The 13,992-nt window shown below is 44.1% G+C and overlaps 2 protein-coding genes across 5 annotated transcripts in view; both read left to right on the top strand.

Moving 5' to 3' along the window:
- The first annotated feature begins 365 nt into the window (after positions 1-365).
- cav1 (caveolin 1) lies at positions 366-6,465 on the top strand. 2 transcript variants are annotated; one of them, XM_085915052.1, is made up of 3 exons: positions 366-626; positions 1,825-2,007; positions 4,680-6,465. In XM_085915052.1, the coding sequence occupies exons 1-3, from the start codon at positions 591-593 to the stop codon at positions 5,019-5,021; spliced, it is 561 nt and encodes a 186-aa protein (XP_085771178.1). In that variant the 5' UTR covers positions 366-590; the 3' UTR covers positions 5,022-6,465. The 2 variants fall into 2 exon arrangements, with proteins under 2 accessions (XP_085771178.1, XP_085771179.1); XM_085915053.1 differs by lacking the exon at positions 366-626 and adding an exon at positions 1,082-1,258.
- Positions 6,466-6,930: 465 nt separating this feature from the next.
- The window catches only part of met (MET proto-oncogene, receptor tyrosine kinase), a 29,707-nt gene continuing 22,645 nt past the window's right edge, over positions 6,931-13,992 (top strand). Inside the window, exons 1-5 of one of the 3 annotated variants that reach the window (XM_085914181.1) lie at positions 6,931-7,056; positions 7,711-7,832; positions 10,745-10,854; positions 12,526-13,531; positions 13,635-13,832. In XM_085914181.1, coding sequence (XP_085770307.1) covers positions 12,527-13,531; positions 13,635-13,832 — 1,203 coding nt within the window. In that variant the 5' untranslated portion in view covers positions 6,931-7,056; positions 7,711-7,832; positions 10,745-10,854; position 12,526. Of the gene's footprint in view, positions 7,057-7,148; positions 7,224-7,710; positions 7,833-10,125; positions 10,855-12,525; positions 13,532-13,634; positions 13,833-13,992 lie in introns of those variants that run through there. The other 2 variants (XM_085914182.1, XM_085914180.1) reach the window with 2 other exon arrangements.

The following is a 13,992-nucleotide window of genomic DNA, read 5'->3' as shown; positions in this document are numbered from 1 at the left end:
TGTTAGTGTTCTGCTTATGGTCATGTGACATTTGAAAGCTGAGCAGTGATTGGTTGTTACCTGAGCCCCAAGTCTCTTCAAAAGGGAAACTTGATTTGACGTACAAGTAAATTGAGTTTTTTTCTTGAATGCATCTCTTGTGCAGGTTTATTTTTCAATCTATTCCTGCCATATTTCTTTTTACCCACATTTGGTCCATGCAGCAAAGTGTGAGCGCCACTTGATCTAGCTTGTGCAGAACCGCGCGTATATAAACACCTTGTCTCTCCCAATTAACGCCCAGCTCTCGCTCGACAAGAAGCTGCTTGTATTCGACCTCATTCCACGCCACATGCACACCAACACCTCCCTTTACCCTCCACGCGCACACGCACTGACTTTTGACATCACAGATCACATCAGTTCCTCCTGCAGCCTGAAAGCTCCTCCAAAGCTTCCTGCGATGCCATTCTAATCACGTTCGGTGGGGGGAAAAGGTCGGGAATAAATCACCGTGGGAAACCCCACGCACACACACCTCCTCTTTCCCCAATCGAGCTCCACGCCTACTGGCTGACGGATTCCGATTTTGTCGTTTGAAGGACCACATCATGGCAGGAGGACCGAAGAACACAGACCCAGAAGAGGTATAGGAAAGGGCTTTTTTGGGGAGTTGTTTGTATTTTGTATTGGTGTGGATCGCCCGCGCGTGATACGGCTGCGCGTTATGGTTGCGTCTTTGCGCTGCATTATATATTTTTTTGGTGTGCCCCCCCTGATCACTCGCACCAGCTGATTGAATGTGAAGGAACTGCGGCGCGTGTGCATTCGCGCCACAGTGCGAAATTTCACCGCCTGTGTGGATTTTTTTGCGCATGGATTTTCCGTGCGTAAAAGACGCATATTGCGCATCTTCTAAACGCTTAAAACTTAAATTAACGTCGCTCGCTCGCATACACACACACACGCACACACACACACACATACACATACACATACACATACACATACACACACATACACATACACACACACACACACACACACACACGAGAACGCCTGATGATGACGTCACGTCCCCAATACCACTGGTGACACTGGCAGCTATCACGCGCTACTTTATAGCCACGTGCTTTTGAGGCACTTTGGCGTGCAAAATTATTTTTTTTTCATCCATATTTCATTTGATGACTTTTTGTTTAATACTGTCTCAGTTAGTGATTCTCAAAGTTGATTACTTTTTTTTAATACTGTCTCAATTAGTGATTCTCAAAGTGTGGTAAGCTATCATCGTGTTAAATTTTTATTTGATACTTTTTATCTTTCTAAAATAAGTTTTTATATAAAGTAGTAGGCTTAGCTTTCAATACATTTGCATTTGATGTTGAAGATTTGGGGGAGATTTAAAACAAATTAATTTCACTTTTATGCACAATATATTTCAACTGAGTCCCCCCCCCCCAAAAAAAAAAAAAAAAACAACTACGCAATTTAAGAATTGCTAGCTGTGTGATTTGGGGGTTTATGTGGTTGGTACGATAATGATGGGAGTCCTTGGAAAAATGACTCCTGCAAAAAAATTTCCAACGCCCCTGTAGTGAAAGACAGTGGATACTTTACACGCTGGTTAAAAGTTAGTTTGGGCGCACTGGAGGTGTTTCCCGGTGCGTAATTACGCACGGACAATGTGTACCCAGACCACATGCGAGAGGGTGGTGAGGACCCCTTGCGGCTGTTTTGAGGGGTGTGGCTGCGCTCCACCCCGTGGAGCCACTCCACTGCACTCTCTCACTCCTTCCTCCTCCTCGTCGTCGTCGTCCCTCACTCCCTCTCCGTCTCGCGCAGGAGTTTGTGCACTCGCCCTTCATCCGCAAGCAAGGCAACATTTACAAGCCCAACAACAAGCAGCAGGACGGCGACATGGAGAACGACAGCTTCAACGAGAAGTCCATGATGGACGACATGCACACCAAGGAGATCGACCTGGTCAACCGAGACCCCAAAAACATCAACGACGACGTGGTCAAGGTGAGGACTTTTTAGATGACGTCACCGTAATTAAGAGATGTTTTGCAGTTTTATGTTTTTAAACGCAATCTAAAGCAAATAAAAAAAACAGACAAATTTCCTGTTGTTACTGTAGGACTTTCCCCCACTGTGGAAATGTTTATTTAATTTAATTTTGCGATGACTAATAAAGAAAATAAAAAAAAGCGAGTGGAGGAGTGGCGCCACCTGTTGTCAGATGGCAGGAGAGAAGTGTGTGCGCGTGTGTGTGGGAAAACCTTGTAAAAGTTGGGAAACACTCTATTGTGAGCATGGCTTAGGTTATGTTATCTTCATATAGCCACACCCCACAATATTTCCATTCTCCTCTCCATCCCACGTGACCAGGACAGCAGCTTTATCATGACAGTGAATACACTGGATGCATTCCAGACCCCACTCGCAGCACAGATCAAAAGAGCCTGTGATTTTTTGATATTTTTTTAAAGTTGATTCTAAACTTTTGATCATTTTTAAACATATTGTAAACATATTTTAACCCCACAACAAAATAATTACCATCATCCTATGTACAATAATGCGTGCGTGCGCATGTACCTTTAAGAAAGTGAGCTGTACTTAAAATGAAAAAATGAATGAATGATTCATCGCATCATGACTAAGTCATTGATGCCCCTGCCAAGAAAATAATTGCCTATAATATCCACAAGATGGCAGCAAAGCTAAAACAGCAAATAGGTGTGTTTTTGAACGAGTAAGTGAATTTGCTGTATTGCCAACATGCGAAGTAACGTAATGGTAGTCGCACTGTTTTTGTCACATGAATGGAATTTATAACGGGAAGAAAGCAACAAAAAAGGACGAGGGAATTATAAAAAGACACATTTGTCACATCATGTTTGCGTGCGTACACGATAAGAAGTAAAGTGAAATCTTTGTCTGTTCTGCTTCTGATGACAAATGAGTCAGACTCTCCAACCTCCCCCACAATCGACCACATCACCAGTGGAAACATTTCATTACACTCTGCCTTTAATTATATGCAATACAAAACAACCAAAGAGTCACAGTACACCCAGGACTGGTCGCCAGCCAATCGACCAGTCGCACAGTTGAGCAATTATGGAGAATGCCAACTCATTCCCAGAATTTTTTAAGTGTGAGGTAGCTACGCTAACCACTAAGCTACTATTGCTGCTGCATTTTGCATGTAAAAATAATTCAAGAGGAATTCCTTCAGTCAAGCATTCCGAGGCGAGGAACACCGTTTGGGCTCGCCGCCCACCTTCCGGACGGGAACGTCAAGTTTTCCCCCGTCGTTGCTTGGCAATTTGAGGTCACTGACTCAACTCTGCCATGCACACACACTCACACACACACACACGCAAATCCAGTGATTGAAGGGAGCCTCGGCTTCCGCAGCTGGTCTCAATCACAGCGGGCTGCATCAGAACCACGCGGGCCGGGCCGCTTGACTTCACTCGCTTGTGACTTTCCGTTCCGACGCGGTCTTTCCATCGCCCAGAGCGTCCGCTTGTGTTCAATAGAAGATCTGTGAGGCGGGCCGCCACTTGTTCATTGTGGAATTTACTGGTTAAACTCGGCCCAAATGGCAACAATGGTTTGCAGCGCATCTGCCTTGCAGCACATAAATTTGGGGTTTGAATCTAGGCTCAGAAAGATCCATTATTTGTTTATAAATAGCTTAACATCGGTTGGCGACCAGTTCAGGTACCCTAACTCTCACAAAATTAGGTTCGGTCGACTCCATTTTACTCATGACCCCAGTGAGTCAAAGACTATGGAAAATTAATCCATGTTGAGACAGTTAGCACAGCGGCTAGCAGTTAGCATGTCCTTGTGACAGCTCTGAGGTTTGAATTTGAACTTCACTGTGTCTGCCAAATTTCTTTTTCCAAAGCCATATCATCAAGATGATTTATGGCTCTGTATTGTTCATTGTCATAATTTTATTGTGAAACAGGATGTGACCAGGAGACTTCCTGTGACGCGTGAAGCCCCTCAAAGCAACACGAGAATCCATTAACATGCTTCTGTCTCACTTTGTTTGAAGATAGCGCTCTGAGAATAGCATGTCGCTTTTTGTTTTGGCCGCAATGACACGGTTGCCACGGCGACGGGGGCTGTTCACATGCTTCCACGAGACTTCAATTGAGCTTCAGAAGAAGTTTTAAGATGTTGTTATTCATGCGGTATTTATTTTTCACGCACGAGTTACAAACTCCAGAATGACAACATACAGCAGCAAGGATTCACTGAGATTTTCAAATAAACACCAAAAAATTTCTACAAGAGCTCGAAAGTTTTATTATGCTCTTCTGATACTTTTATACAAAAGTATTTTTTTGCCTTTAGTACACTTCTGGAAAGGGACTATGAATTAAACCAAAGTTAATGATGCTAATTAGCTACAAAATGCTACCGTTCATGTAAAACCTTGCTCTATGAGAACACTGTGAGGTCTCCAAGGTTGAGAAGAATAAATATTGACGTGAGCTCTATGAAGTAGCGGATGATAAGGAGTGTGTGTTGTGTTGACGCTTCAACGTGACCTTCAGTGTTGCCACCACGGCACGATTACGTTGCAAATGTGAAGCCAGATAAGAAAACCAGAAAACATTTGGCTTCAAGAAAATGTTGCTGTTATGTCACCTTGGTCTTCAATTCCTCAGGTGGACTTTGTGGACGTGATCGCCGAGCCAGCCGGCACGTACAGCTTCGATGGCGTGTGGAAAGCCAGCTTTACCACGTTCACCGTGACCAAATACTGGTGCTACCGCTTGCTGACGGCCTTGGTGGGCATCCCGTTGGCACTGGTGTGGGGCATCTTCTTCGCCATCCTGTCCTTTGTGCACATCTGGGCGGTGGTGCCCTGCATCAAGAGCTACCTGATCGAGATCCACTGCGTCAGTCGCATCTTCTCCATCTTTGTCCACACCTTCCTCGATCCGGTTTTCGAGGCCATGGGCAAGTGTTTCAGCAGCGTGCGGATCAGCACCATCAAGGAGGTGTAGGCGCCATCTGGAGGAGGATTCATGGGAATTCATTGGGGATTGGGGAGGGAGGGAGGGAGATATCGGGGGAGGTGGGGGCAGAGTCTGATAGGACATTTTTACAGGTTGGACGTTCCAAGCTAAGAGACAGGGAGGGGGGTGGTATTTCTTGTTTTAGAGTTTTCCTTTATGTTTTGATCAATTCAAATCCCGGTACACACAACAGAAGAACCCTTCGACCCGTTACGAACAAAGTCAGCGTGTCGTGTCCCATGTGTAACACTACTAGCAGGTCAAGTCACCACTGTATCTGAATTTGGAGTGCCACAATAGTTGTGTCGCTGCGAAATTTGGTTTGTCTGACAGATCTTTTTTTTTTGGTGTTTCATCTCCCTGCGTGGATAACAATCATGGCCAACATTCGCCGATATAAACTCCTGCCGGCTTCAACCACAAGTTAAGGATTTAGCAGAGCAGCTAACAACTAGCACAGTGTCTTGTTTTACGCAGACAATTGTGGTTTTGTGGTTTTTATTGTCCTGTGTGGGGTCTCTTTATGTGTGTACCGGATGTAGACAAATTGACATTCACCTTGTTCATGTTCGCTCATTGAGGGATGCTGGTCGTAGCGCTAGCTCGGCAGCGACCTGAATTCTGCCGACGCCGCACAAAACCAAACAACCATTGATCCCTTTGTCCCCCCCCCCCCCATGACCTCTGAAACCACCCCCAGTACCTCCTCCCCCGACCTGGCTTTGCTGCAGTCGGACACACTGAACCCGCCACCCCCCCTTTTTCTGTTTTTTGTTTTGCCGTCCGCCGCCCTCGAGACCAACACGCTACCTGCTGCTCAGTCACTCGCTTTGTCTTGAATAAAAAAAATGTCACCTGTTTTAGCCTCCTGTTTGACGATGTGAACTTGAGGCGGCTAATCTTAGCAGCTAGCATATTCACGCATAGACTTGGGACTCAGACTCTCCATGATTGCGTATCAACGTGAAGAATATGCAATAAAACTTAATGTCACTGCCAGCTATCGTCTTGTTTATTTTTTTTGCTTAGCACAACCTGCTCGCGTGCTAGCTAGCTCGGTGACGACCGATGTCTTGTAAAGACTTGTACACGGTTCCTTTTTTAATCACAAATGAAAGAAAGACATTGTTGTGATTAGTGTGTTCTCATTTTCTGTGAAGAACTAACATTTTTTTCAAGTTAGTAAAAAGCTTATGCAATGTGCTTTTGTTGTGTCACCATTTGTAATCTTCATGTGAGCCTCTATCCCGCGAGGGGAGGGTTCTTTTCACCTTTGCACGCTTTTTCTTTCCTTCAGTCTACCTGCTGTTTATGTTTCCTTCACAGGCGACTCAAAAGGTGATATTTTTATATATATAAAGTTTTTTTCCCCCTTTCTTGCCTTTACTTGTACAATATCATGCTGTGCACATTAAAGTTGAATATGACCACGTGTGTGTGTGTCTGTTGACATCAAAATGTCTTCCTTATAGGAAAGCGAATGAGAAAATGTTGAAAGATACCACACCTTTTTAAATAACAAAATATAGAGTGAAACTTGAACGTTAGAAGACATTACACTTTATAATAGAAATGATTTGGTAGGGGAAACAAAATCTGTCAAAATGTCTAAATCAAGGTGCCAAAAAAGTATCACTTAGTTTAAAACATCATAAAAGTACGAATATACTTTTTATATGTCTTCCAAAAGACTCTATAATTAAATCCACGGAAGATAATTTGAGTGGACGTCCTATAGTTTACAGATAGGATTGGCGTTTCTATGGGGTATTTGCGCCCCCTTGTGGTGTTGCACTTCTTTGAAGAGATGATAATTTTGTATGATGAAACACTACCCTCTAGTGGATAAAACTGATCAATACAAACTCCATTGGAGCCGAACGTGAACGCCGCAATCTCGTTCATTGTTTTCCGCCACTGGGAGGCAGTATAATAAAGTTAAGCAAAGAAAAATAAAGTTAAGTGTCCAGCTGCTGTCAAAAACGAGAACGCCCATTCGAGGCGGCAGTTGAATGAGATTACAGTGAGTTTTATGTGTGGATGCATTTGTATGTTCAAATATTTAAAATCGTAACTATTGATGCTGTAGCCGTTGGTATGCTCGTGGCGTTTTGCATTGTTTATTAGCATTTAGCTAAGTGAACTTTCCTAAGGCAAAAATACACAGCGTTTATTTGAAGTATACAAAAGGTAATAATTTGTGTTTTTACATCGTTAACACTTCATTTTATGTAAACACCTTTGAGCCATTTTTTAAAAATAAAATTTTTAGTATTTACTGCTGCCTGTTGCTTAGATAGTAGCATGTTTCAGCAAAAGCCACAATTAAAATATCGTGTAATGTTTCTGGTCTGGGACTTTTGAAGTTTTAACCTGAACGTGTTTGTGGCTATAATTTTCCCCCAAACCGCTTTGCTGTTTCTTTTATGCAAAAATACTTTGACTTCAGGGTTGTTCTTTCTGTATGAAAATCTTTTTATTCAAAGAGTTGTTATTCTAATTATTAGAAAAGCAACTGAACTCATTTGTTAAGATTACAGTTATTTTAGGGGCCTGCGCTCAAATGGTGGAAAAGTAAAGAAGTTGGAAGCCCAAATATCCCAAATGTCTTTTGGTTGATTAATCAACCGTGTCTCAATACTTTTGTCCATACAATGTCAAGCACTGTTACTTTCAGGGATGATGCGGTCCTCATCTGATATCCGCTACGGTGGCTGCAATCAATCCATCACGTGGACGTCGAAGATGTTGCATGAGATGAGCCAAACTGTGACATTCATTCGACATCTACGGCGTAAGGTGAGGTGGAGTGTCCATCTTGTCAGATGTAGACATAGTAGGCGCAGTCATTTCCTGTCGTGCGTGATTTCCTGTGACTGAGATGGAGAAAACGGGAAAAAAGTTAAATAGCCACATAGTATGATTTTTTTCATGATCATGAATATCTCGGCATGCATTTTTTGTAGCGGATTAGATTTGCAGGTGAGGTGGAGTCGATGAGAACTGACTTTGGCTGGAGGTCGAGTACAACCCGGGTTAGTTTCTCTCTACATACATAGTGATTTTCTTAAAAACACATGGACAGCCATGTAAAGTGTTGTGTACGTTGCAACGCATGTGACTCATGCGTTGTTTATTATGACAGGCCAGCTGCACGCACAAAAAATAGAACGTGCGCATAGTTTGTCATGTCGCAGGTGTTGCGGTGCTGCGACATTAGAACTAGAACCAGAACCACAGTACGAGCTTTTCTACATTCCGATTTTGTCGACCTCCTTCATCCCCCGCTCCACACCGAAGCATAACAACGCTGATGGCCGCAAGAGCCACAGAGACACACCCATTGGGCACACAAACACACACACAGACACACACACGAGTAGACACACCCCTGTGTGTAAGTGTGTGTGCCCCGAGGCCAAGCAAAACTGTGCTCTCTAATCAGACTGACTAGAAAGATATGAAAAGTTTTGGCTCGTCACTGCAACACCAGTGATTAGCTTGCACCGTCGTGTGAGAACATAAAATAAAAATAATAATAATAAAATTATTCTCTCGCTTGCGTCATTGGATGTAATCCGTGATGCTAAACCCACACACGTAGACAAAAACTCAAATTCCTCGCAATAAGGTAGCCTCTATTTGTCTAGTTTACCTTCTTTAAATTTATTAGCAAGTTGACAAAATCTCTCAAATATTTCATCTCGCTAATTTACGCTAACTTGGGGGCAGAAAAATCTTTTGGGCGTGACATTTTCAGAATTTTTCTGGGGGTCTGCTCACAAAAGAAATGTTCTAATTATATGTTGCATAGTGACACTGGGCAGGTGAGGTTGTTTTTGTCAGTGTTAGCTTAGCGGGCTAGTTGTGTATTTTAAGGGTGGTATAGTAAACAAACACAGTTGAACTAACTCATGCTAATCCAGAGCTAAATGTTAGCGTAGCTTATCATAAAACAGCACACACGTTTTGTTTTGACACTGGAGTGACTTTTCAATCATTCAGCACTCTCGCTAATGATGACCCTGATACACTTGTCGTCCTCTAGGGAGCAAGACTGTTGACTAGCTAACATCGATTGACCTAAACTAACCTGTGTGACGCTGAGAGACAAGTGTAAACATCAAACGTAATATTTAGGAATGCTGAAAGACAAGTATTCACATTACTAAATTAAGATAATGCTCATCTCAAGCTATTGTGGTTGGGAAAAGAAACAACACCGTTCATGTCCACCGGGGGCGCATTGAAATCAAACTTGTGTATGCTTGCTTCAGCATTCATTCATGTCATCTTTTTGTCTGCATGAATGATTGTTTGTCGTGTTTGAGGGAAGCTCTCAAGAATGTCAGTGAGCATAAAAAAGAGGAAACTACTTGGTTAGGGATATCATCATTTTTACACGAAATGATGACAACCATCAATCATTTCGACATTTGATCATAGTCATCCCATTTCCATTGTGGAGACTGTAGGTGTGTTTGTGTGTGTGACTGTGACTGTATGTGTGACCGTGTGTGTGACTGTGTGTGTGTGTCGCTGTCCTGCTTTCTTTCAGGAAGTGGCACAAAGGAATGTTTGGCCGTGATTCACGACGCTCCGCGGCCACGCAGTTCGTTATTTACGGCTCAGCGAGTCGTCGCTCCACGTGTGACTCAGTTTGTGGATGGAGGAGTCAGGTGCAGAAGAAATGACAATCACTGTCTCTGTGCTTCACGTTAACTTGTAGCGTTTCACGCTCAACCGAGCTGTGGCGTAATCGGGGAAAATATGTAGGGCAAGTTTGACACTTTAAAAATGGACACTTCAAATTAGAATGGGTGACTTTGTGCGTCTTTTCCGGCATGGCTTCTTGAGACCTTTTTGTGGGTCAACTCATGATGAACATGTCTACAAAATTTGATGTTGCTAAGTACAACTGGCTTTGGGGGCAAAATCTCGAACTGAAGTTGCTTTACAAAAACTGTAAATGATGTCAACATGGCCATTTTAAACTAACTTGTTTTTTTTTCCAGGCAATATGTATATATATATATATATATATATATATATATATATATACATATTTAAATCTATTGATGGGAGACTTGTTTACCTAATTTCAAATTGCCAAGTACAACTGGCTTCAGGGGTAAAGTTTAAAAAGACACATCTGGGATACACTGCTACTGAACTATTGGTGAGTCATCAAACATTGCTGTCATGATCCGCTTAGATGCAACAATTCAAATGTTTCACAATTTTTAAACTGTTGCAACACCTCTGATTCTTTGCACTTTATTGCATTATCTTACTACTGTATGTTTTTGTACAATATAAAATAGTAGAGTGTAGTTTTTCCTCATTAAAAACAATTTTTGGAGGGGATGTGGACTAAAACAAATTAGTGGCACTCAATGTTGATCATGGTCATTTTATTTAAAAAAAAGTATGAGCAAAAGTTTTAGAGTGAAACCAAATACAAGAAACTATGACGAAAAAGTAGTAAAGAGAGGTAAAAAAAAAAAGTTTCACCTGAGCAGACAAACAGAGGGGCCTTCTGACGTCACGGCATCGTGGGCGTGGCTTATAGCCACGCGTGCGGTGGGAGGCGAGCGCGCACGCAACGGAGCGGCAAAGCGGCAGCATCGTATCGGCTGCGCGCACGCATCTGCGCTTTCTCCTCACACGCCGTCAATTGTTTTTGTTTGTATTCTTTATCACCAAAAAAGAAGAAGAAGAAGAAGAGGACATCGAGAAGAAGTTGACTTGCCTTTGCTTCTGTTTGGACTAATTTGGAGAACTTTCCTGCGTGGAGTATGATTTGAACGCCGCCGAACAGGTGAGCCACATTACGTTTTATTATTATATTTAATAATACACTTTATGCTGGTTTGAGTGGCTAGAATACAATCAACGTGTTGTTGACTTGGCTTTGTCTGCTCGCGCGTGTGTGTGCGTGCGCCTTTGCTTGCCATGCAAGTGCATGTGTGTGTGTGTGTGTACTCTGCATGACTCACTTTCCTCTTCAATTTGCAACTTTTTCACATCTTTTGTGCTTTTACTTTACTACCATTGTGTTTTTTTTATGCAGGTGCACCCCACACACATTTTTTTTATGACGATACCATTATTCATTCACGCTTTAGCAGTCAAAGTGATTCCTCTCCTCTATGATCCTCTCAAAGTTGCCCACAAGAAAATTTATGTCGTCAATGTCAAAAGGAGTTTGGTGGATTCAGTTTATAAAGAGGATTTTTATCCTTTCCCCCCCCCCCCCCCCCCTGCCCTTCTCTTAACATACAGTATCTACTATATAAATTAAAAGATGCATTTTATCTTACTTAAAACTTTTTTGTTCTTTTTTTTGGTCCAAATATATTTTATTTTGTTTAATATTTTAGTATTATTTTTAATAATCACTAGTCTGTTTTGTCAGTGGACCCTCTGCCCCCCCCGTTCTTTTCCCCTAAATGGACTTTGTGATTTTGTTTGTGTTCACATGCACTTGACATTTCAATATTTTAGTCAAATCAAAAAGGGGCCTATAATCCCCCCGCCCCCATCCCACCCCCATAAAATATATGAAGCCCCTTTTTATCGTGACAGAGTTCATCTGCATCCCTCATGCAAAAGCTTCTCTTGTTTTGATGCCTTTCACACCACCGCATGTGTCACAGCCACATCAAGCTCAAGCAGCATTTTGCAAATTCTACAGTAGCACCGCAAATCCCCCCCCCCCCCCCCCCACCTCACCCACCTCGCCTTTCACCCACCCCGCGTGCCGCTATTGAGTCGCCGAGTGATTTATCATGTCCCACCAGGGTCCGTCCCGCCTCTGCTTTTAATTGAGTTTATCGTAATGCTCCCCGGAGGCCTGGCTGTCTTAGAACCCCTTCCACACTGCATTCTGAAAACGATAGCATTCTCAAGTTTTGCGAGTTTCACACAGAACACAGCAAAGTCGAGATGTTGACGCGCGTGCTTTCACACTGTAACAACATCCCACCATCACACTTGTTCCATTTTTGCTTTGGTCGCTTTTATGCTCCTTTTTTTTTTTTTTTGGGTGATGTGTTCTACTTTTTGGTGGCCCACTTTTTGTGTTCCACTTTGTGCCCTTTGACATTTTTAGCATTCTATTTTTTTGCAGTCCACAATTTTCTTTCCACTTGTCGGTCGTTCATTTATTTCTGTTCTGTTTTTATGTTTGTCCCACTGTTTTAATAGAGTTTTTTTTGTAATCCATTTTATGGTTCTGCTCTTTCTGCTTCACTTTTTTGTGTTGATTTGCATTCAACTTCTCGTACCGTGTTCTACTTTTTGTGTTGTAATTTTTCTTGTGCCATTGTTTTAATGTCCTACTTTGTTTTCAACTATTCTGTTGTCCGTTTTGTGTCTTGTTGTGTTTCACTGTTTTGAACTTCCAATTATCCATTTTTTCCCACTTTTTTGTGGTTCTTTTTGCTTTCCACTTTTGTGTACCACTAACTTGTTTGTGGTTTGTCTTCAGGATGAGCCTGTGCTTCCTGCAAATGTTGCACGTGGTTTTGGTGTTGTGGTGGTCCCTGTGGTTGCCCGGCGCCCAAGGCCAGTGCAACGGGCCCTCCGAGTCATCCAAGGTCAACCTTTCATCGGACCACCGTCTCTCGACGTTCACCGCCGACTTCCCGGTCCAGAACATGGTGACGCTGGACGGCGTCGTCTACGTGGGCGCCGTCAACCGAATCTACGCTCTGGCGCCCAACCTGACCAAGCTCTCCGAGTACCGCACGGGGCCGCTGCTCTCCAACGAGACCTGCGGGTTCGGCGGCGCCGTCGGCGAGGTGGACAACCGCAATTTAGCCCTGGTGGTGGAGAAGATGTACGACAAAGGCTTGTACAGCTGCGGCTCGGCAGACAACGGCGTCTGCCGCCGCCACGTGCTGGACGAGGACAACAGTCCCAAGACGGTGGACGAACAGGTTTACTGCTTCGCTAACAAGGTCGGCCCGGGCGAGGGGACGCCGGCCGACGCCGACGTGGTGGTCGGGCCGTCGAGCTCGCAGGTGCTCAGCGTGGAGAGCAACATCATTGTGTTCTTCGCCGGCAATTCCGAGATTCCCCATTCGGGAAAGCCGGCCGATGGTCCCGCCCGGCCTCGCACTATCTCCTTGAGGAAGATGAAGACCAGCCAGGACGGGTTCACCTTCTTCTCCAGTTTGTCCCACATGGATCTGATCCCGTCACTGCGAGGGAAATACTACCTGCGCTACGTTCACTCCTTCCACAGCGGGCCCTTCACGTACTTCCTGACTGTGCAGCAAGTGAGCCGCGACTCGCCGGCGTTCCACACGCGCATCGTGAGGATGTGCTCCTCGGATTTGGTCATCCGCCGCTACGTGGAGATGCCGCTGGAGTGTATCAGCACCGACAAGCGGCGGCGGCGCTCGGCCCAAGATGACAAGGTGTTCAACCTGCTGCAGGCGGCGCACGTGACCAAGGTGGGCGACGACGTGGAGCTGCAGCGCCATCTGAAGGTATTGATTGTTCATTCTTTTTTTTTTTTTTAATGAATTTAAGTAGCCTGGTTCTCTGCGTGTGCTCACATTTGTTTTTGTGGTTGACATTTTTCTCTTTGAGGTGGAGGAGGGCGACGACGTGCTCTTTGCCGCCTTCGCCCGCGGCAAGGCCGATTCCAACGAGCCCACCGCCAACTCGGCCGTGTGCGTCATGAGCATCAAGCACCTGAACAACATGTTCCGCATGTACATGCAGAAGTGCAACACGGTGGACCCGTACCATTTCACCGGTTCCGACGGCAAGGCCTGCTACAACGTGGTGAGTGACCCCGCACGCGTGCTACTGGCAAAATGCCCTCCCAGCAATGGATGAATGGATCAAATGAGATACTCGGGCTTTCATATGATTTGATAATTCCAAGACGTGCATGCTTGATGCAAAGTGTTCTTAAAAGCTTCAAAGTTGCTGTTGCAGTATG

Source organism: Syngnathus leptorhynchus, chromosome 6, assembly GCF_054491065.1.
Source record: "Syngnathus leptorhynchus isolate UIUO chromosome 6, UIUO_Slep, whole genome shotgun sequence".
Taxonomy (NCBI): Eukaryota; Metazoa; Chordata; class Actinopteri; order Syngnathiformes; family Syngnathidae; genus Syngnathus; species Syngnathus leptorhynchus.
This window is presented reverse-complemented; position numbering and strand designations above follow the sequence as displayed.